Raw genomic sequence first — 22,755 nt, forward strand, 5'->3', positions numbered from 1 at the left:
GAGTATAAAAAAAAATAAAAAATAAAGATAAAAAAAATATTAAGTTTTTAACTTTTATCTGATCGGCATAAATGTTATTTTTGTATAACTTGTCTTATGCGCGCAGTACTACAATTAACAAGCACTCACAAAAAAAGATCGCAGTTATTATATTGTGAATGTTACTTAATTGTTTTTAATAAGTACAATTTAATACTTTTTAAATAGTAATAATAAAATAATTGTATATTCCTATTTTTTTTAATTTTATAACAATAAAAAATATTATTAAATTTGTTTTAATTTTCGTTATAGAAATGTACTTTCATAGGCGTGTCACCAATGTTTGTTTCTAGAGGATACATCTCGTCTTCCAACTCTTGTTCTAAATGCTTTTTAGAAAAATGAAATATAATGCTTGCACCAAGCGCATCCTCTATAACATTGATTATCGTTCTAAAACGGTCTCTGTAAAAACAAAATACATTAATATAATTTTTTTTAATACGTTTATATTTGCAAATAGAATTTGTATGGAATATATTTGAATACGTATTAATAATTAATACAAAATGTTTTTTTTATATTAAAAGAAAAAATAACATTTTATGTACATAATATAAGCGTACTGTATTTTACTTACATAATCCAGTCAACAGCGATAATCATTGCAACATCTTCAATAGGTACTCCTATGGAGTTTAATACCACTATTAACATCGAATAGCCACCGCTAGGTATACCAGCAGCACCCACACAAGATAATGTACACGTAATACTGTAGATAAAAATATTTAATTTATAATATTATAACAAAATATTTTTTCGAAGAAAAAAAATCGGCATTGCAGTTTAACCGCGTTTCACATTTTACTCATTTACCTGACAATTATTATCTTCAACAACGGGAATTGCAGCCCACGCAACTGTATAATAAAAATCGCACTGATAGCCTCGTATAGAGCTATTCCATCCATATTTGTTGCTGCTCCAATCGGTATAATAAATTTTGTTATTTTAGGATTTATGCCGAGATCTTCTAAACTTTTCATTGTGTAGGGAATAGTGGCAGAGCTATATTATACGTTTAACATATTTAAGATTTGAGAAACTTAGTCTGATTCGTATGTCGGTATTTTTTTACTATACCTCGATGATGTTCCGATGGCCGTTGCAAAAGCTGGACCAAGTTTGTATATAATTTTATATGGCGATTTATGCGTAATAATCCAGTGAATGAAAGGCAGAATTATAAAACCTTGTAGAATTAGTCCAGTAAACACCGTCACAAGATAAAGTCCGAAATGATGTATTATATCGCTAAAATCATCTATTTCTAACATTCGACCAGCAATAAGGAATGTCACGCCTACTGGAGCCATCCTAAATCAAAAAGTAGTTATACATATGGGTAAAATAATGTTTTTTTTTATTATTCGTGTGTAAAATATCTTTTACCACGATAGTAAGAAACTCGAATAAATTTTTTTTTTCAGTATCTCTATCATGTGCTTTGTATCTAATTTAGATCTTTCTTTACAATAAAATATATTTTATATTTAATAATAACGCGTACAGTGTTATCCATTTCATAATCTTCATCATGATATCGGATAAAGAATTAAATAAATCTGACAGTGGCTTTCCTTTGGCACCTATCTTTCCAATTGCTAAGCCTAGTATTAGACTCTGAAATACTAAACCTATGACGTTCGTTCCTGCCACATATTCGTTCGTTATAGGCCATTCTTCTATTGGCACTGTAATGAATTAAAAAATTATAATCACAGATCTGTATAAAAATAGTGAAATAAATGGAATAAATTTTTGTTATTTACACAAAGCATAAAAATAAATTATTTTTAACACTATTAAAGATTAAAAAATTAAAGTTGAAAAAAAAAAGTAAAAAAGATTTACGGGCAAAAATTTGTGATTTCTAGTGCAGTACCTGACGTATTATCTGGTTGTTCTAAAACGGTTTGATACTGCAATAAAAAAAAATTAAGTTTGGAGATATTTTAATAAGAAATATTAATTACGTTATACGTAAACGTACCTGATACATGCATGCTTCTATTAAGTTTTCGGGAAGGAGGTTACTGTAATGTAAGAAAAAAAAATACGTATAAAATTGCACGATGATAATATATGTACATACGTATTTAATTATTTAATTACCGAATATTATTTATTTACCGAATAATATTATTTAATTACCGAAACAAATCCAGAAATGTGTCTATCATTAAATTTTTTGTGAGTGGTGGCGTTTCAACTTTTTCATTTTTTATTGATTCACCGGGTCGAATAGTCTCGACAAGTACAACGCCCAAAGTTATTCCAATTGTAGTGGTCGTTAAGTAATAGTAAATTGCCATTAATCCAATAGGTCCTATACAGTTATAATAAGTTTAGAGTGGTTAAAATTATTGGCGCGAGGCACTACCGTGCCCCTTGATTATCTAAGGCATCTAAGTATAATATTTGACTTTTATTTTTTATTTCTCTTTTTAAAATAAAAGGCACGATACAATCTAAGAAATAATCTTATAAGAGGACATACCAGATCTAATGAGATTATAAGTGGCACTTATAATACTGGACGTGATAAGTGGCACTATTAAACAATTCACCACTCTGATAAATATCTCTCCAGGAAATTTGATGTACGTGATATCTCGTTGGGACCATTTTCCGCTACGTTTGAGACTCATACCACTCGATATCCCAATAGTTACCCCAATCAATGTCATTATTATCAATTTGTGTTTTAAAAACCAGGATATTAATTTCAACATTATTATTTGCTATTACTGTTAATTCAATCTGAAGATTAACAAAAGTATTTTAATTACGTACATTGTTAATATTATTGAGAAGAATTTCTTACCGACAGTAATATTTGACGCAAATAAGTATACACCATCCTTTTCTTAGTTGTTTTTTAATTAGTTACGTTTAAAAATCTATGATATATATTAAAAAGTTTACAAATAAATTATTTACCTTGTATAAATATGAAAATGTATGATTATTGCTTCGCACTTTACACTAATTTATTAACAAGAAAAAAAAATTTATTTAAACCTAATTTTACTCATATTCTAATAAGCATTCTAAAAATTATTTGAGTTTGAAAACTCTTAAAGAAATAGTTTTTTAATTAAACGATCTTTTAACAAGATGGTCTTTTAAAGAACTACTGTACCTTAAGAGACGTTATCAAGACAATTATACACATATATTAATTATCTATGTCAAGATCTTTATCATAAAACAAACGTAATTTCTGACACAAATCTCCGGCCTGATCATATACGATGACGCGTTAACTCATACTACTGATAAACGCGCCATTGTATTATTTATATATATGATCAAATGGTCGACGATTTCAGTAGTATAAATCTTCGGAAAATCAAATATAAAATAAATTAAAATATAATAAAATCAGGTAAAATACAACAAAATAAAAATAAAAATTAGATATTAATTAAAATAATTTACATTTCGTTAATCGTCGACGTTACATTTCGTTAAACGTCGACGTTAATCGATAGCAAATTCGTCAGATTGAAGAAATTCAAGTAGTAGATAACCCAAGTAATTTTTTTAGTAACATTTATTTAACCAATAACAACGAGTCGGTGCAGCATACTGCTACCAAGGAAAGTTACCATAACGATAGGTTTGTTCTTTCCAAGTTACACTGCTGAACTGGTGCACACCTGCACACTAGGAAGCACCTACCAGCACCCACCGTGGTTACCGTGGCACCTACTATTGTATGCGGTTAAGTGAAAAAAAAAAAGTGAAATTAAGTGTTCGATAAAAGACATATGGAATAATTAGCAAATATTTGATATTCCGCTAGAGACTTAATTGAGTGGAGAGTTTTATATAATATTGAGAATCTATCGTTGGGTCAATCTGATCGTTTTGTCAACTGCAAATGTTGGATTTAACTCCGATGTATACGCCTTATCTAGCAATTGCGTCACATTATGATCATATGTTATTATTCTTTTTCCCGAAGTAGATCAAAATTCTCAAAATTGATCACAATTGATTGCGAAGGGTAAGATTCACCTAGGTTAGCCAGATTTATCGGGAACATATTTCGATAGTTTGTTCATATCACTTTATTAATAAAATTTCTAAGTAATTATCAAAATCTGTTTCAATTTAAGTAATTGAGTATGCAGCCTTAAATATTTTGTTGTATAAAAATTAATTTCTCTTTTTTTTTTTATAGATGGGTGATATTAAATATTATGGAAAAAAAAGAAGTATTGTAAGAAGAATTGGATCCTTGTTACCCTTGAAACCTCCACCAAAAATATATGTCAGTGTGACACCATTACATTTAATGACAAATTCAATGATTAATGAGGAAACTAATAGTAATTATGTTGACACTAATGGATATCCAATGAGGTCAGTACTTTAGTTACAATTAGGTATGTACATATTTACTTAATAATATATTTTTTTAATTGAGTTTGCTAACACAATAGGTCAGATCTGTTGGAGCCAATTAGTTTTGGATCTGAAGTACGGTTACTCGCGTTAGAACAAGAATTGCAAGAACTTAGGGAACAAATTTCAACAATTGTAAAAAATAATAAACTATCTAAATGTATGTAAGGTACATACTTTGTTATATTTAAAAATATTTAAGAAACCTTAAAGATTTGTATTTTTTGTGTAGGTGCATCTGTTGCATCTTTGCCTAATGGAACAGAATCTGTGTCACCTGTACCTCCACCACCACCACCACCTCTTCCGCTTCCACTTACTCTTTTACCACCTACAACACCGCATATTGCAAGGAGGGCTAGTTTGCAAGATCATAAAATTGAAGATCGCAAGAAAAATTCAAATGTACAGAAATCAATGGGAGATATGTTAAAGGATATCGATAATGTAAAATTGAGACCAGTTGTAAGGTATTGATATTACTCTCTCTATCCTTTCCACTCTTACTTTCTCCATATGCAACTTAAAACTCCTAATTTATTAATGTAGATTAATTATATCGATAAATTTTATTTTTTTAATTTGTATTAAAATTATAATTAATTATTTAATTGTATTAAACAATCAAGAAAACTCTTGAAAAATAAAATAATTTTACGTATTGTGTATTATCTTTTGTAATTTTTTGTAGGTCTCCAGGTGGACATCCTATACGGGTAAAACGTGAGAATAGTCCATGCAATGATTTACAAGAAATTTTGCGAAGACGCTACATTGCAATGCAATCTCCCGATAGCAGAAATTCGTCAGCTAACTTAGAAATGGAAGATTCATTTTGAACAAATTAACACGTTCCGTATAGAGTTGGTTTTAAGCAGTTCAAAATGTGCCATCAGTAGTACTCGTGACACGGATCGTAAAAAGAGAAAATGTCTATATATGAATATATTTTAAAGTAGTTTTAATATATATTACATTTATATCAAACCTAGAACTTATAATAAAATTAATATTATGATCTCATATATTTCATTTTGCTATAAATATGTTTAAATTTTTTGCATTAACTAAAAATTATTAACATTAAATTGAGAAAGTGCAACCAAAGATTAATTTACCGCACCAATATAATATCCTTTAGAAAATGGTTTTCTAATCAAGAAATCGGGAAGTCAAGTAATCAAAATTTTATTGGATTTTATTATTGCATTCTTTCAAAAAATTTAAAGAAAGTCAATTTTTAATTTGTGTATTTATAATTGAAGTTAATTTATTTTAACGTTATATAGTTAAGGCTGTTATGATATTAAAATCTGAAAGCAATGACATTTTCTACATGATCTAACGTTAAGAAGTCTATATGAAATAAATAAAGATTATTTTTTTGACTGTGACAAAATGGAATATACTACTATAATTCCTATTATTATTTAAACATTAATAACACATAAAAATTTTGATTGCTAATTACATGTAAATAAAAGATTTAATTTATTTTACAGATATTAATATTGTACTTATTTAGAATTTTAATTTACGATACTTTTTAAATAATTTTTTTAACATTACATTAAAATTAATTAAATTATTTTTTAATTATAAACATTTTTTTTTAATTATTTAATCTTTGGTTCAATTTCTGATATTAGCAATGCAAGACAACTGAGAGGTAAGTGAGCAAAAATTTTAAATACAGTTGCTCGTTTATTGTCTCTCGATTTTTTTAAACGCCATTTCTTTGTAAAAAATGTTTAATTCGATGCGTGTAACAAGAATTATGATAAATTTTTTTCATTTCTCATGCTGTTAATTCAAAACGGCTGCAGTATGTGAACAGGAACTGTAATATACAATTTAATATTCTTTATTTATCATATAATAATAATTTTAAAGACTTGTCTAAAATAATATAGTACAGCACATATAGGTATGAATATGTATACCAGCTTAAAACATTCATAATATCTATTACATAAATATATTAAATATATCTTTATGTACGCTTAAGTGTGTACAACTCAAGATATTAATATTTATATAAAATCAAGATGTTAATATTTTGTAATTTGCATTTATACAATTTCTATTTAATAGTTATTATTAAAAATAATTTTATCGTAAAAAGCCAAGATTTCCAAAATACAGTATAAATAGTATAAAAACAATGGAAGACATAATAAAAAATAATAGTAATAATACTGAAAATAAATAAAATAAAATTATAGTAATGTAATGGGTAAAATAATTGTAATAAGTATTATAATTAAAACATAATTAATCAAACAACAAAATGAAAGTTAGTTAGAAAATACATATATAGAGAAATATTTGTAACACTTCAGTTATTTTCTTATTATTATACATAGGTTTGTAAAAAATCAAATATTTTACCTATCTTATTTTTTCAAATAAACTATATTTAATCGAAATATATAGAAAATAATTTTAACATTAGCTAAATCTTAATTTCGAAGCATAACATGTATTCAAATATAAAAATATTAATACTTTTCGAAAAGTATTTATTTATTAATTTTTGAATTACGAAAAGTATTAATAGGATATAAATATTTATTCTTAATTTTCTAGGTATGTTGTTAACTATGTCTCATCAAATGACGAAACTACTTTAACATTATTTTTTTGTGATTTAAAAGATTCGACACCATCTTTTGTCACAGAAGTACCAGTAACATCCAAATATTCCAATCTCGATGCATTTAAAGCCAAATGAATAAGACTCGAATTTGTTACACGTGGATAATTTCTGAAAAAAAAGACTATTAGATGTATAATAGGGTATCCCAAATAAAGGACCGAAATCTGAAATCTTTTTAAGAATTTTTAAGAATTTTTAAATATTTTAATATTGCTGTGAAATAAATCGTGAAACAAATTGCCTTACTTAAAAACTTACCTAACGACTAATGTTTTAAGGTTTGGATTATTAGATATCCGTCTATCTTCTCGTAGTATTACCATTCCTTGTGGAGCAAGGAAACTGTTTACTACTTCTCTGTCACAAGTATCGCTTCCAAGTGCACAAATTGCTCTGTCTGATATTAAACATCTTTGAAATCCATAATTTTCAAAAGAGTATCCATCTTCAACTAAAAACTAAGTTCAAACAATTTACTTTTATAATATTTTAAATTTTGTATTTAAAAATGTAACATATAAATATCAATGTCGCATAACATTTATAAATTAAGTTTTTTTTTAATACCTGTGCTAGATTGCCATCTTCAAATATAGGTAATCGTAAAGCTTGTTGCTGCCTATGTTGTATAATTTCGGGAGGTTCTTCATTTCTCCATGTAGAAGGACATTCCAAATATAAATGTGTTAAAGTTTTAGTACTACTAAAACAACCAACTTCACTATCCCCAAGTGCCGTATCCCGTAAGTCTAAAATCTAATTTAATACAAAATATAAAAATATCTCAAAATGTATATTGATAGAGAAATAAATAAGAATGTACGGCATTCAAATACCTGTAATTTTAAAAACTAAAATACAGATTAAAAAAAATATTAATATGACTTGATTTATTAAGCAATTTGTATATAAAATTAAAAATTAATTTTTTTTTTTTTTTTTTTTTTTTTTTTACATTTAACAGTCGTATTTTATTCTGTTACACAATCGAATTGCATATCTAATACCAAACTCAAAAAATTTAGTTTAATAAAATATTTGAACATTGTAAAATAAGAATAAATATTACTATAATAATATAAATTAAAGTACAGATAAAGAATTAGTAAAAAAAAAAGCATACCTCTAAAGTTTTAAATCCAAATCTGGTTGCCAAACTAGCGTACGCAACGCATTCGCCCAAACGATGACACGAGTTCAATCTGAGTTCCTTAAGTTTTGGTATTTTGCTAATAACTAGTAAGGAATGTGGTGTAAACCACTCACAATTACTTAAAATCAAGCACTAAAAATAACATTAAACGTTTAATGCAATACAATTGTCGGAAATTATATAAGAAATTATATATAATAAGGCTCAATAACAAATATAATTTATGTTTTAGTTGTTGAAATATTTTTCGAAAATTATACATTTTTATTTTATAAAATCACATAAAAATTGCAAATAAAATATTTTAATTATTGAAAATAAATCAAACATGAAAAATATACATAATAAATAAAAATGTTTCATAGAATCATAAAATAATATATTAAAACATGTTATTTTGTCATATAAAAATTTATATGTCTATATAAAATCCATAAAATGTATTAAAGTACAAAACATTAACTTACTGTTAAATTAGGCATATGAAGATCCATTTTAAAAAAATAAGACTTATTACTCTGTAAATAATCTATTTTGCAACCTTTTAATGAAAGTTTCTCAATGGTGCATGGAAAATCTGTTATATGAATCTGTAAAAAAATTTTGTATTGTTATAGAATTAAATATATTATTCCTTGCAATAAAAAGAAGAAAAACAAACTTAAATTAAACTTACAATATAAATATTTTAAACAATACAAGAATACAATGTTACATTTCAATAAACCATACCTTATCGCCATTAATGTAGTATTCTTCAATGATTAATTCTTTGAGTTGACCACATAGTGTTTTCACATTATTAAAGAATCCTTGTGTGAGAGATGAACCTTCACGACAAATCAGATCACCACGCATTGCTAAACTCATTGTTATTGGTTGCAAAAATTTCATATATTGATTCAAATCCTCTAGCATTACAGGATTTACACGAAAATCTACTCTTCTCCATAGTGTTCTATCTTGTGCCAACTGTGCAAATCTTTGACAACATCTGTGATACAAAGAAATTAATCATAACATAGAAAATACCACAAGCAATTTTATACATAAAGAAGATATAGCAGATAAATGTAACTCACAAACTAATTGCCATGAGATCTTGTGGATGTAAATATTTCAATATGTTAAGTAGAACATCATCTGAGAATTCAAGAATATTCAATGATGTTATTCCATTTAAAATCACAGTTTCTTCAACCTTTATACGTTTTGTGTCTTTACTACTTGATGGTTCAGGGGAAAGAGATTTACTACGTTTTATTTTCATTGTTGTTTATCTATAAACAATAACCAAAAATAAATTTCAAAAAATCAGCAACTTGTTAGAGATAACATACAAATTTTTCATGATGCTAAGAACTTCGAATAAAATGCAATTTTTTTTATGAGTGTAACAGTAAAGGAAAATTTGACAAATATTAGTTATAAATAATAATCACATGTCATTCACACTTTTCTTTTTAGAAACAAATTGATGCACATTGTATATTGACACACATTGTATATTGAACACTCATCCAATGGATATTTTGTATAATTGAGTCAAAGTTAAATCTTTTCCAATAAATTTAATATTTTGTTATAAAATGCAATTGTGAAAAAACCATCAGTCAAGTGGATTAGGCACAACTATTAAAATAAGAGTTCTATCTACAATACCTGTGAAATATAAAGCATTGTGAAATAAACTAAAATTAGTCTTTGACAGACAAACGTAAGCAATGTAACAAAAGCAGTTAAATGTAGTGTATACTGATGCTGAAACCATAAGCTCTGTTAACGTGATATGGACCACAGTACATACATATAAATAAATCATTACACATCGCTCACAATTTTTTTTTTTCTTTTTTTTGGTGCACGTACCCTGTAAACCTTTCAGCACAAAAACGTCACTTTACGCTATAGCGTCACTTTCCAAACCAATTCTTAATTGTAATTCAAGTACAATGCGTACGAAGGGAGAATAACCATGTAAAAACTGTTATGCTGAAACCTGAATGAATATACGTTGTGTTTGTCAGGTATCGACAGAAGAGACGGGCTGATTTCGTATTGATTTTGGAGACCTCATACAGTGGAAGCAAGAAGTTCTGAATGCAGGATTGTGAATGCTAGGGCTACTTCCGTCGAGCTCCGATTAACCTGTTTGGTAACTAACCGTCCAAGTAACTGAAGGCACTGAAGGTTAGATACACTGAAACTTAAAGGCCCGTTTACAGTAGCTGTATTCGCTTAAAGAATAGGCCAGTAAGAAAATGTTTCTTACATATAATACAAATATATAATATAATAATAGATAATTATCCTGGAATTCCTAATATAATTGATTAATTTCTTACGGCTAGCTGCATGAAATCGCACCTTTTCCTACATGTGTTTGCACTCTAACGCACCCTGGTAGATTCGGAGAGCATAACTGAAAACGTTTCATCATCATATAATTTTGTCAACCGTGGTCCGTCACCGTCCTTCTTACGTCCATAGTAATGGCGGTGTGTGGCGGTGGTATTGGTAGTAGTGGTAGTAGCGGCGGCTGTAACGGTGGCGGTGATTTTGCGCGAATGTTTACTTTTTCTTATCGTGTATGTCGCGCAATTAAAAGCTTTCACTATCCTTCAGTGATTCTTCGCTAGTCGCGACCTGTGTACAACTTGAAAAACGATGTCGGGATATCGCAAAGTAAACTATTACGAATTGTGTCGATTATGTACTAGCAGTGAGGGTAACAAGATGAATATTTTTCGCGAGGAAGGACGTAGACGTCAATTGCAAATGAAAATACAAACGTATCTACCGATACAGGTAAGGATTCATACTCGGCTCGTGGCGTGAGCTATTTTTAATTTTTTTCTAAACAGTATATAACATAGGCATTAAGCTTACTTAACCTTATCAATTCGGTATGTTATGAGCAACATAATGAAAGAAATTAATAAATAAGAAGGATATTTAAAAATGTTACAAGGTATATTTGTGAAATATCAATTTATGAAAATGAGATTCGGTAATATAATATTCTTTAATAGTGACAAGAATAATTTTTGTATTAAAATCTGTGTCAATAAAATGATATAGATTAATTATGAGATTATATTGTCTTATTACTGATACTTGTGTTTTAGAATATTTTAAACATTTTAATTTTTTAAATAAAAATAATGAACATAAGTGTATGTTTTTAAAATTAGTTTGCAGATTTTTTATATATTATTATTACTAACATATTGTTTACATATGTTTTTAAAATATTAAAATATTTTTTGCATTTATATTTCATAGAATTCAACTATTGAGAACTTAATTATTTTTGTTCTTGGTTTTTAATAATACAAAAATTAATAGAATAAGTTATAGCATATTAAAATCAATATATTTTAAATTATAACTATTTGTATTTTTTAAAGGTTACTGAGGGGGACTCATTACCAAAAATTGTATGTCATGAATGTATTAAGAAGCTAGAAAGCTTTATAGAGTTTCGAGAAACTGTAGTCAATGCTGAGGGTATGTTGGAGTCTTATTTTACCTCACTTCGTTTTTCTGAGGATTTTCTAAAAGAAGGAAAGGTTTATGTGAAGAATACTGAAAAAGAAAGACCGTCCACACCAGAAGATGAAGCTTTAAAGTCAATGGATAAAGTGCCAACACCAGTGGGAAGCCAAATAATGAATAATCAACAACCAACAGATCAAGTGCAACATCAACAACCTGTTGTAGTTAGTAACATAAATACTTCTAACATACAAATCATCAGTGGTGTACAAGCAAGGGTACAGCAATATAAATGTGCTATGCAGGTCTGTAATCGACAAATAACGCTTTTTATATTAATTTTTTTTAATTTATATTGATTACTTAAATTAACCATTTATAATAAATATATGATAAAATATTCGTCTTGTGTTCAGATGCAGCCGGGTGGTATGGCAGCGGCTGTCGTTGAAGCTACAGCAGAAACTCATTATAGTTACCAACAACAAACTTCTCAAGTATCATCACAATCAAATGAAGAGCAAAATCAAATCAGTGACCAACAAAATCAATCAGCCGGAATTCAGCAACAAACTCAGAACCAAATACAGAACCACAGTCAAATAAATCAACAAGTACAATCTCAAAGACCAATTTCTCAACAATTAAATCAATCGCCACAATTATCTCAACAGAATCAAAGTCAAGTTAATCAAGTACAAGGACAATCACAAATGTCACAACTTCAACAATTACAGAGGCAACAACGTGAATTTGAAAAGCAGCATAGACAACTTCAACTTGAAAAACAAGTGCAAATTATAACGCAGCAAGAATTTTCCGTGAAACAAGAGACACCAGCCGTACATCAAAATAATAATGTAGTTCTCAAAGCGGAGACGGAAATGGAACCAAATCAACAAATTATGCAAAAAATACAAACTGAAATCCAAAAAGATGAATCTCCTAACTCTAATGTACAAACTTATACTACAGTACAAGCAACGCCAGAAGTATTTTTAAATTTAGGTTTCAAGGAAAGTCCATTGATGACAGTTCGTGATGACAAAGAATTTAAAGAATTTGCAAAAACATCATCTGATGACGGAATGTCTCGTAACTCGATTGAACAGATTAGAGAATTTTTGAGATTAAGATCAGGGTCAGAACCAAGTTCTCTAATCACTGTAAATAATCAAGCACTTTCACAAACTGCAAGAAATACTATTTGTCGCGATTGTGGTAGGAGCTTCTCTTCATTCAACCAAATGAGTAATCATAATTGTAATGTTGAGACACTTATGAGTGAACCATCGGATACCGGGAATAAAGATGATTCTTTACAAACTAATGTAAATTCTTTTAATTGTGATATTTGTAGTAAACCATTTAAACGAAAAGAACATCTTTTTCAACATCGAAAATTGCACACTGGTGAGCGACCTTATGTATGTACAACATGTACAAAAGCATTTAGCCGTAAAGAACACTTGGTTAGACATTCAGTATCTCATACAGGACAAAAAATGCACGAGTGTGAATTGTGTGGTAAAAGTTTTTCGCGCAAGGATAATCTACATAAACATCGAAAAACGCATGGTGTATCCGGTCCTTACATTTGTGAAACCTGTGGGAAATCATTTGTTGTAAAACATTATTATGTGATGCATTTAACTACTCATGCAGTCACTGTTATGGATGGCATAAACTGCCCAGATCCATTGCCATATAAATGCGATATATGTCATAAAGCATTTTCAGTAAAACAATATCTTACTACGCATAGACTTAGACACAGATCAAAAAATAATAATAATTCTGCACAAAATAGTTTAAATGGGCATCAGCAACAGCAGACGAATGCCACAAGTGTGAACGGAATGACGAATGACGTTAGCAATACTGGAAATTTAAACAACAATGAGCAATCTGCCAATGAGTCAACCGTTGAAATGCAGAGCGTTATTGAACGGAACGAACAATCTAATGGATCATTCGCTAACCCTCAGTATCATACTAATATGCAAGAATTTCAATGAGATAAGGGAAAGCGTGTCTATTATGTTCTCTTGCCAAATGGTAACAATCATAAGATTGTAGTTGTATAAGCAAGAGAAACTTTATGACGCGCTAAAATATTTTCTTATATGATTTTGTTCTTGAACGAACATGGTTTTTGTACTTTAATACTACAGAAATGAGAATCAAAGTGATTATTTTGACAAATTAGATATTTTGGTGTAAACATATTGGACAGAAAGTAGATCAGTTGAATACTTTAAGAATCTGCTGGGCATAACACTGTAAATATATTTTGGCAACAAAATATTAGCTATATGCATGCAATTTTTTAATGAAAATTTATTTATATTGAATATTTCAAAGATATGTGTTATCAATACTTGTATACATTTTATATTAATTTTATGTGCAACATTCTGTATACGAGAATATCAGAATTTAATATAACAAAAAGAATAGAAAAAAATTTTATAAAGTATATAAGTTTGTACATCAAAATCACAAATTGGTTTGAACTTACAAATCTCGTAAATGGGATTATTATAATTTTATCCATAAACAAGCATATAAATAGAACAAAGCAAATTAAAATTTATATTGATATACTAATATGAATATAAAAAATTAATATAAGGATGTTAAATAATCCAAATTTTTATAATAAATTTTACTTAAATTCTATAAGAATTTCAAAGAACTTTATCTCGTCTACAAATTTTTTAATGACATTCTGTTAATTTATTTTATTTAGCCATATTTTCTTGGATTAAAATAACAAATGTGTATACAGGGTATTTGACATAAGCTGTTACTTCTAGCAACTGTGAGTAAGCAATAAGAATTCGGAACGAAAAATTACCTACCAACAGTTTTCGGGAGTGACACTTCGTTTCGAACACCCTGCATGTGACAATTTGTAAGTAATAATATATTTAAAACGTAAAAAAAAGAATGAAATTTTATCTGTAATCAATAATTCATATGATATTTTAAATATATCAATTTAATGTGGATTTTTAATTCTGTCGACACATTTTTCGTATGTAATATTTAAACTACATTGCGATTTTGATGTCTAGCACTGGTATTTAAAAAACTAAACTTTATTATTTTTTGTTGTAAGTCCCGTACATTGGAAAACATGATCATTGTTATGGTCATGAGATTGTTTCAGTTTCTGACGAAGTTGTCATAACTGCGTTATTTGCAACATATAAAGTATTATTGCTAAACAAAACTAGGATTTTAGTCTTAAGGGTTAAAATGATATTATCTAACTTATGATACATTCAAATTCAAATTTTTCAAATATACATATAACGTCGTATGTAAAATTTCTTGATTAAAATAGTATATGTCAAGCCTATTACTTGTTAGATTACAGTAATTGCAACAATCTCTGACTATTTAGAAAAATGTTCTAGAAATATAATTTTTATGTAACTTAGAATATAAAACAAAAAATCAGACCAAAGAAATTTATATTATTTTTACACACATACACGCCTGCGCGTGTATGTGCATGTGCGTATGCGGGCGTGCGTGCGTGCGTGCACGCCCGTGAACGCACATTCATGTATAAGATAGGTTATTATTACGTAAGAAAAATTTTAAGAGAATATCTTTTATCAATTTTATAAAGAAAATGTATGCACACTCAAAGATTTGTCTTACATAGTGCTTTGTTTTCCAACGTAAGAAAAGAAGTGTTTAAAGATTATTTTTTTCGAATTTGCTGTGTATACATGTGCTATAAAACATTTTAATAATAACTTTTTATACAACTAAAGTATTTTTAGACCAATTAAAAATATATAAATAGATACTAATTATTAATTTTTATTTTTAATTAAATTGTTAAGTACATTAAAAATAGTTCTTATAAAGTTCAAAATTAGAAAAAAAAAGAAAAAATAGTGATGTATCATTCTTTCATTAAAAAAAAGTATAATGTGATTATTTATAACACATGTACGAATACAAATTTTGAATAATATAAATATTTAAATATTTAAATGGTTTTTCTTTAATTTTTCGAAGTTTCTAATTTTTTTTTCCGAGTATAACACTTTATATTTTGAACAAAGCACTTTAAAACATACGTTTTTGAAACATTTTCTTTATAAAATTAAAAAAAAATACCCTTTAAATTTCTATTTAATTAGAAATTATTCTGTATATATGTAAATTGTTCTAAGATTTTTTTTTAACAACGCTTGTGAAAAAGTAAACCAGATTGAGAATGAACAAAACAGCTCTGGTGGGCTAACCTGACTATTTATAGACAATTAGATTTATATTAGACTAGTTTTAGTTGCTTTTTGGACGTTAGAGCACATTTACTAGTCTCATTTTTAGAACTGTTTGGTCAAATATTTGTCTAGAAACTGTCTAAACAGTCTAAAACAAAATTTACTTTAATTAAAAAATAAAGATGTATTCGTTCAACATTAACTGTGTTTATATTGGCATAAATTTATTTCAGTAATGCTTTGTAGTTCATATGTATTTATATTATGCAAAATTTCTCAACAATAATCAAAATATTAAATGTTAAAATCAGTCGAACAAAAGTACGTCAAAATAAATTGAAAAGAGCGCTTAACTGCTCAAGCTATATCATGATTCTGTATTAAACAGTAGAATGATGGCACGAAGCAAAAAGAGAAAGAAACAGCTCGCTACTCATTGTGTTTATGTTAACCCGTTCCCATGTCGTGCCGCATTGCATTAACATTAATTCGTTCTCTCCTTTGTCACGTATTAGTGATTCGTTGGTTTCTATATTCTGTACAACGAGAGAAAAACTACAAAGTGAACGCGTCTTCATTCAATTCGCGTCGCAGTACTCTTCTATCACGTTGTCCTACTATTAATATTCGTGTTGCTTATCAATCGGCAATGAATAACATAAAGTCATCGAAACACTTAGCATATCTATAGTTATTAAAATATTTATCGAACAGCTGAGGTTCGTGTTACAAGTACAATTATAAGCACTCAGTTGTGTGTCAATTTAAATATATTATGATTTCGATTAAAATTACATCAAAATGTAGATATTCTTTTATTTACTCAAATTTCTTTGCTGACAGAAATTGCCAGATTATACCATGTACGTACGTACATATATGATATCAATTAACTGCAGTTTGTTCACCTACATTTATCTGATCTAATAATTTTATAAATAAATAAAAGTTATTAATTTTTGCCGTCTGTGACGTAAATAATAATATTGTTAGTCTTCGTAAAAATATTAGTAAAACCTAAGTTCTTATTAGGAGATTCAGAAATTTTTTTGCCTTTACTGGTTGAAACGTAGGAGGAATAAAATAGTATCTGTAACGGCCTTCCATGTAATCTTGAAATTTAATTTACGAAGAATTAATTGTTTTCAGAAATTTTTGTCCGAGTCTTTGTTAGAGAAGAATTTCAAGAATTAAATTTCACAGATTTGACCAAAGAATCTGTAGATGGGTCGATCTGGGACGTTCTTTCTTTCGAGATATAATTGGTTGTTACTGCGAAAGAACGACGTTATGACTAATATGTGCAACTTAAGCACTCTGTACAAATTGCCTTTTCCGACGACTCGGGTGGCTTTGCCACGCCGCAAGCTACGGTCGTACAAAGCGTCCTGAAGAAACTTTTTCCGCCTATTTTCTTTACGGCCGCGCTATTCTAACGGCTTAAGTCCTTTCTTAAGCGGACTCGTGTAACGCCAACTTAACGAGATATAATATTTATTTTACCGCGAAAAAATATTTTCTCGCTAGTACATACTACGGAGTTGATTTATCGCTGAGTGATTCTGAAAACGGGATTGGGCTGCAGCTCTTTTCTTTTAAATATTTAAACGTGAATAAAAGAAAATTATAGAGGAAAACTTTGTGCGGCTTTTTATTTATCGGCGATGGAAGATGCATCTCTTGCAATTCTTACAAAGATGCATTCGCAAGACGTAATTTCTATATGTAGAAACCGACGTTTTTTTTTTTTTTTGTAAATTGAAGCAGTCGTTTTTCTTGCGCTTTATCGTACGTGATTACGTATGCAGGCAAAGATGCGTTTGTTGCATTCCTCTATACTCCCGCCGACTGTTTCATTTTCACACGCTAACATTATTTCGCCGGTGTCGGACGAACTTTTCGGGCTGTTCCCGACGAAATCATCAGCCCGTCGCAGGAATATGCGCCCGGAAGTTACTTAATTTCAGTCGCGACTCGTAGGGGTGGGTGATCCAATTATCGTGGTTCACCACGAGCATCAAGGTGGCGGTTTCTATTCTCTCTGCATCCCTTTGTCTCGCGTCAAAAGAGAAAGGTCTCCAGTGGCAGTACACACCGACGCGTCGATTTTCAAACGCAAACCCGATCGGGCGCTACCGAGCGAAAGGGATTTCGAAGGATCAGACTGACAAATTCCGACCGGAGAACGTAGGTATTACTTCACTGCGTCTCGAATCCGTTTCAACGGTCAGCTGGTATCTCGGTTCTTAGTCGAACTTGATTTATGTAGGGTAATCGAGAGTTGTTAACGTGAATATTGAGACTATTCGAAAATCTCTCGTTTAGATGACACTGTTATTCGAGTAAATTCTGAAACGGCATCAGCTTGAAGATATATTTGCGTACGTGCGTTCGCAATAGGAATATTCAATGTACCTTGTTCAAACAAGTTTTAAAATTGCATCTGAACGCGTTAGAAAACAGTAGACGTAAGCTCAAATTTGTTGCACATACATTTACGCACCAATTTTATGTACTTTTCTTTCGAAAGCTACACACGTTTTTCGTGAAGAAATTCGAGCCTGTCCCTCTGTTACCGCGATTATTTATTGAGCATTTTGTTATATGAAATGATAACTGGACATGTCTTGTAAGAGATTACCGATATCGGTGGTTTAACGAGAAACGTGAAGACATTAACATTCCAGTTTAATGATCCTGATTTCGTCGCCAGCCGAGACATAACGCGAGTGTGCGAGAGAGCCTACGTAAGGGTTGGCTCGTGACTCGCTCCCTGTGTAAGGGTCTCTCTACACCCTCTCGATCAATATTTCGTCCAGTGGCGTAGCACTGTTTCTTTTTCGCGTAACTACGTTGCGATTTACGGTTGCCTTTGATAGTGCGATCCTACGATTATTAAAAACAAGGAGACGACGACGTAAGAGCGGGACGGTACTTAAGTTTGATAAATTATCAGATCAAAAATAAATAAGATTCTTATATGTTGCACAAATGCAATAATAAATATATAATATTATATCATTATGCGTATCATCGTAAGCAATGATTAACATCTTCAGAGCGCACACTGGGTCATAAAAATTCAGTCCAATTCTTAAATTACATGTATTTAAAGATTAAAGTGCTATTTTAATCCTTGCTATTTACACGACGACGATTTTGCTTAAAACGCATCTGAGAAGTTATGCAGACAGTTCTACTTTAATAATATCAGATTCCGTTATTACATGAAAATCTTTGTAAATTGAATGAAAGATCTAACCAGCGATGTTTGCTGAAATACACCGAATAATGATGAGGTATTTAAGCCCTTTTGACTACTTGGTTTTAATTTTAAACGGAACATTGTTGAACTTTTGGAGAATTTCAAGTATTTACACGGGGTAACACGGACGCAATTTGGACAAGTTTCGATATTTTCGAGTAAAATTACATTTGCATAAGCCGCAGTCAGTGGGTAAATTCGCTACTACTAGTCAGGATATTTAATTGGAAAACCGTCACGCAGCGGAACTGTCAATGGGGAAAATCTCTCTCGATAACGCGATTAAATTTCGCGGCCAATTGCCATGACGCAAATTGGCGAACGACATATGGCTAAACAGGATTCTTGATGATTACCGTCCGCCATATATTACAAAGCACGTCCCTACACACTTTACATCTTCTGTGCAAACGTAACGCTAGCGCGGTCATGATTAAAGCAGTACGTCATTCCGATTTTAATGAGATGTATGCAACGGCTATTAGTTATATTACGGCATAATTCAACGGCTTTCTGAATTACCCGGCGATAATCTCAATCAAATACCTTTATAGCGCAATTAATAAATAATAACCGACAATAAAACTGAAGGATTAGCGTTGAAAAATATAGAATGCAATTTAAAACAAAACCGGATCATTAAGATACCAACCGTTCACGGGTCAAAGTAATTATCTCTACTGTATACTTAAATTTTTTTACATTTTCGTGATGAAGTATTTGATTAATGATTTAATTTTTTGTACCTTAAATAAAATTCGCACTTTTTGTTTTGCAGAGTTAATCGATTTGGCAAATGAGCGGCTCACGCAACGTGATATTTATAACAAAGCCCTTGTTTTCAATTTGTTACAGTATTCTTCCGCCGGAGCATCATATTCGATGGGTTTCGCGCTCAGAGTACTCTCCGGAGATCCCTTTCATCGCCGAGAGAACGAGAAGATCAGATGCATCATAAAATAGAGGTAAGATTACATTGGCAAAGATAACATTGCGTTAGACCGGAAAAGGTATTCCAACGGAAATTGAAGTTATCAACATTGAAATAGAATATTATATAAATTATCTTTTTAGATGTATTAAATGCGAAATTTTTTTCTTTATAGTACGCGATAAAAATAGAATAGCATGATTTTGTTTGATGAGATAATCGCAAGAGCAGTAAATAGCATTAGCTGCGTGCTTATTACAAAATACAATAAGCCGATGCAGAAAAAGATTAGAAGCTAAAAGCACGTTGTAAATTAAGCTTATATTACGACGTAAAAAAGAAGAAACGTTCGAGCTGTTTACTAGATTTATCACGTCCCTTCGAAGTGGACAATTCCAGAAAGCCCTTCGTCGTTTTTGAATGAGTTAAAAAAAAAATCCACGCGACATCTTTTATAATATAATTTTGAAACGCCGTAAACCTCGTGCATTGTAAATTTTACTAGAAAACAAACGAGTATATACTCGACGTCAATCAGAGTAATTGTCATATTGAAAAATGTCTCGCGTCGGCGCGCAACTTGATAGCGAGCCGATCAATTATGTTTACGATGTCACGTTGATGTTTTATCTCGCTGATTTATTCGCGCTCAACTTGATCGGTCCATGCCCTTTACCGTGCAACTTCATCCAACGGAAGACGGTAGTACGCGGTAACGACTTTATTAGGGTTATCGACAGCGCACGTGCCTCACCCTCTGACATTTCAGCTCTTGGCATGTTCGTTACGGAAAGTGGATCTGGCCGGCGCTCGGCAGACGCGCCGGCTAATTACTAATTATCTTACGGTTTTAATCAATCAGTTGGAACGACACATTGTACAGTCATGATAGATGTTGCGCAACTGCCGCGGTACTTTCTCCGTAATCAAATTCAAATCATTCGCATAATTGGCCGATTACGTGATTCCGTTGTAACGCGCTCGCATCGGTTACTCCCATCGCGCACTCGTTACGGCGTTACGTGAACTTCATTATTCCGCGCTCGCTGCAATTCAGCGGATACAAAGGACGAATCCGCGCCTGGATCGGTGTGAGAGCGCGGTTTTCGCGTTGTTACAGGCACCGCGTGTTCCTCTCTCTCTTTATCTTTACGCGGCGAAATTGCATCTTAGCTGTCCCGAAGATATATTTCACGCCTTGTTGCGAGTAAGTGGCTTCCTCCACGCAGGATTAATGCCGTAACGCGCGCTACGCGTTATGCATAGCGTATAATACCGATCGCTAATTTATTTTTTAGAAAACGCTGCTAGAGACGTTATCACTCAACAGCGACGCGAAAATCTGAAAGACGCCGCTAAGGAATTTGTAAATAAAAACGTCTATTACTAGCGAGCTTTTTCAGATACTTCTCAACTATTTTGCGCGAAATAATGAAGGAGTATATAATTATAAAACTTACTCAACAGCCCGTAATTGATATAAAGTTGAAATATTTGCCTTCCCTTTTCGTTTTTATTTTGATTGGCAAAATAGTTGTTCCTTAAGTTCCTAAACCGCGCTGCTACACAACCACAAAGTTGCTAATTAATCTCCGCGTTCTGCCTTCGACCCAGTTACGAGTTACGATAGGCACTCATTGTCAGTAACGATCATGCTATAACTTTCTGGCCCACGTTCGACAATATACAAAAAGCGAGGATTACTCTCATGTTAAATGCGTATCTTGCGGTGAGATAGGAAGACGAAGAGAGAGTCCTGAGACTCTTACCACATTGAGGACGGAAATAAACGCGTGAAAAAAAGGTTTCGCAAGATTATTGTTAGATGCTAGTCAGTGGCGGATTATCCATCGAGCGCACGTTTAAAATTAAAAAAAATATCTAAATAGCATTAAAACTCGTTAAAATAGCACACAAAAAATTTTGCACTTTTGTTAAAAATTTAAAATAAATTTTTGTCAATGATTTTTAGGTATTTTTACGGAATTATTAAAGAAAAAACAAAAAAAGGACTTGAAAAAATGACGAGAACATGACGTTCATAAAGAGTGTCGAATTAATACAAATTTGCAAATTGACACATAATTACGGTAATTTACTTTATTTGTAAAAGCAATTTGTATGCAAATCACGATGGATCACAATTGGATATGCGGTATTTGCTTATCTTATCAATGTTTTGTCACGCTATCGGTCTCAATCACGTCATGTCGGTGAATAGATCGTTGTACAGCTGGGCTTTCACAAATAAAATTAATTGACGGTAAATTCTTATTCGTTTGGTTTGTAAATACATTAAAAAGTGGACTTTGCTCCGTATTGAAAGCATTCTTAAGTTTTCCTAATCTGCGTCTTCATCGAAATATAATATAATTATAAAAATTTATTTTTTTTCTCGGGCCTCCGGATATCTCAATCCGTCGTTGATGTTCGCAACTCTCTTTGACTTCCTTTCCCACATATTAACGAGGACGAAATCGTTTCAGCTAAATGCGCGTCATTCCCTTGTACTTGCAAATTATTTGCGTCATTTTG

At 30.6% G+C, this 22,755-nt stretch overlaps 4 protein-coding genes across 9 annotated transcripts; 2 read left to right on the forward strand and 2 right to left on the reverse strand.

Annotated features, from left to right (window-relative positions):
• Positions 1 to 155: 155 nt before the first annotated feature.
• LOC139105130 (excitatory amino acid transporter 3) lies at positions 156 to 3,318 on the reverse strand. 2 transcript variants are annotated; one of them, XM_070661052.1, is made up of 10 exons: positions 2,989 to 3,318; positions 2,546 to 2,808; positions 2,200 to 2,374; positions 2,039 to 2,081; positions 1,931 to 1,967; positions 1,556 to 1,739; positions 1,129 to 1,362; positions 862 to 1,053; positions 623 to 757; positions 156 to 447 (listed from the first exon to the last, which is right to left on the reverse strand). In XM_070661052.1, exons 2-10 carry the CDS (start codon positions 2,778 to 2,780, stop codon positions 279 to 281), a joined length of 1,404 nt encoding a protein of 467 aa, XP_070517153.1. In that variant the 5' UTR covers positions 2,781 to 2,808; positions 2,989 to 3,318; the 3' UTR covers positions 156 to 278. The 2 variants fall into 2 exon arrangements, with proteins under 2 accessions (XP_070517153.1, XP_070517155.1); XM_070661054.1 differs by lacking the exon at positions 2,989 to 3,318 and adding an exon at positions 2,873 to 2,972.
• A 377-nt stretch (positions 3,319 to 3,695) lies between these two features.
• On the forward strand, positions 3,696 to 5,966 carry LOC139105046 (mitochondrial fission regulator 2). The gene is made up of 5 exons (XM_070660904.1): positions 3,696 to 4,060; positions 4,238 to 4,419; positions 4,500 to 4,621; positions 4,694 to 4,931; positions 5,153 to 5,966. Exons 2-5 carry the CDS (start codon positions 4,238 to 4,240, stop codon positions 5,298 to 5,300), a joined length of 690 nt encoding a protein of 229 aa, XP_070517005.1. The 5' UTR covers positions 3,696 to 4,060; the 3' UTR covers positions 5,301 to 5,966.
• A 343-nt stretch (positions 5,967 to 6,309) lies between these two features.
• Positions 6,310 to 10,721, reverse strand: LOC139105045 (uncharacterized). 5 transcript variants are annotated; one of them, XM_070660900.1, is made up of 9 exons: positions 10,546 to 10,721; positions 10,143 to 10,479; positions 9,356 to 9,553; positions 9,006 to 9,267; positions 8,741 to 8,863; positions 8,244 to 8,405; positions 7,688 to 7,876; positions 7,379 to 7,578; positions 6,310 to 7,228 (listed from the first exon to the last, which is right to left on the reverse strand). In XM_070660900.1, the coding sequence occupies exons 3-9, from the start codon at positions 9,541 to 9,543 to the stop codon at positions 7,063 to 7,065; spliced, it is 1,290 nt and encodes a 429-aa protein (XP_070517001.1). In that variant the 5' UTR covers positions 9,544 to 9,553; positions 10,143 to 10,479; positions 10,546 to 10,721; the 3' UTR covers positions 6,310 to 7,062. The 5 variants fall into 5 exon arrangements, with proteins under 5 accessions (XP_070517001.1, XP_070517003.1, XP_070517000.1 ...); XM_070660902.1 differs by having other exon boundaries at positions 10,273 to 10,721; XM_070660899.1 differs by having other exon boundaries at positions 10,143 to 10,721.
• A 45-nt stretch (positions 10,722 to 10,766) lies between these two features.
• Positions 10,767 to 16,775, forward strand: LOC139105040 (zinc finger protein 226). The gene is made up of 3 exons (XM_070660891.1): positions 10,767 to 11,081; positions 11,684 to 12,076; positions 12,188 to 16,775. Exons 1-3 carry the CDS (start codon positions 10,941 to 10,943, stop codon positions 13,787 to 13,789), a joined length of 2,136 nt encoding a protein of 711 aa, XP_070516992.1. The 5' UTR covers positions 10,767 to 10,940; the 3' UTR covers positions 13,790 to 16,775.
• The last annotated feature ends 5,980 nt before the right edge of the window (positions 16,776 to 22,755 follow it).

This window comes from Cardiocondyla obscurior, linkage group LG08 (genome assembly GCF_019399895.1).
Source record: "Cardiocondyla obscurior isolate alpha-2009 linkage group LG08, Cobs3.1, whole genome shotgun sequence".
Lineage (NCBI taxonomy): Eukaryota > Metazoa > Arthropoda > Insecta > Hymenoptera > Formicidae > Cardiocondyla > Cardiocondyla obscurior.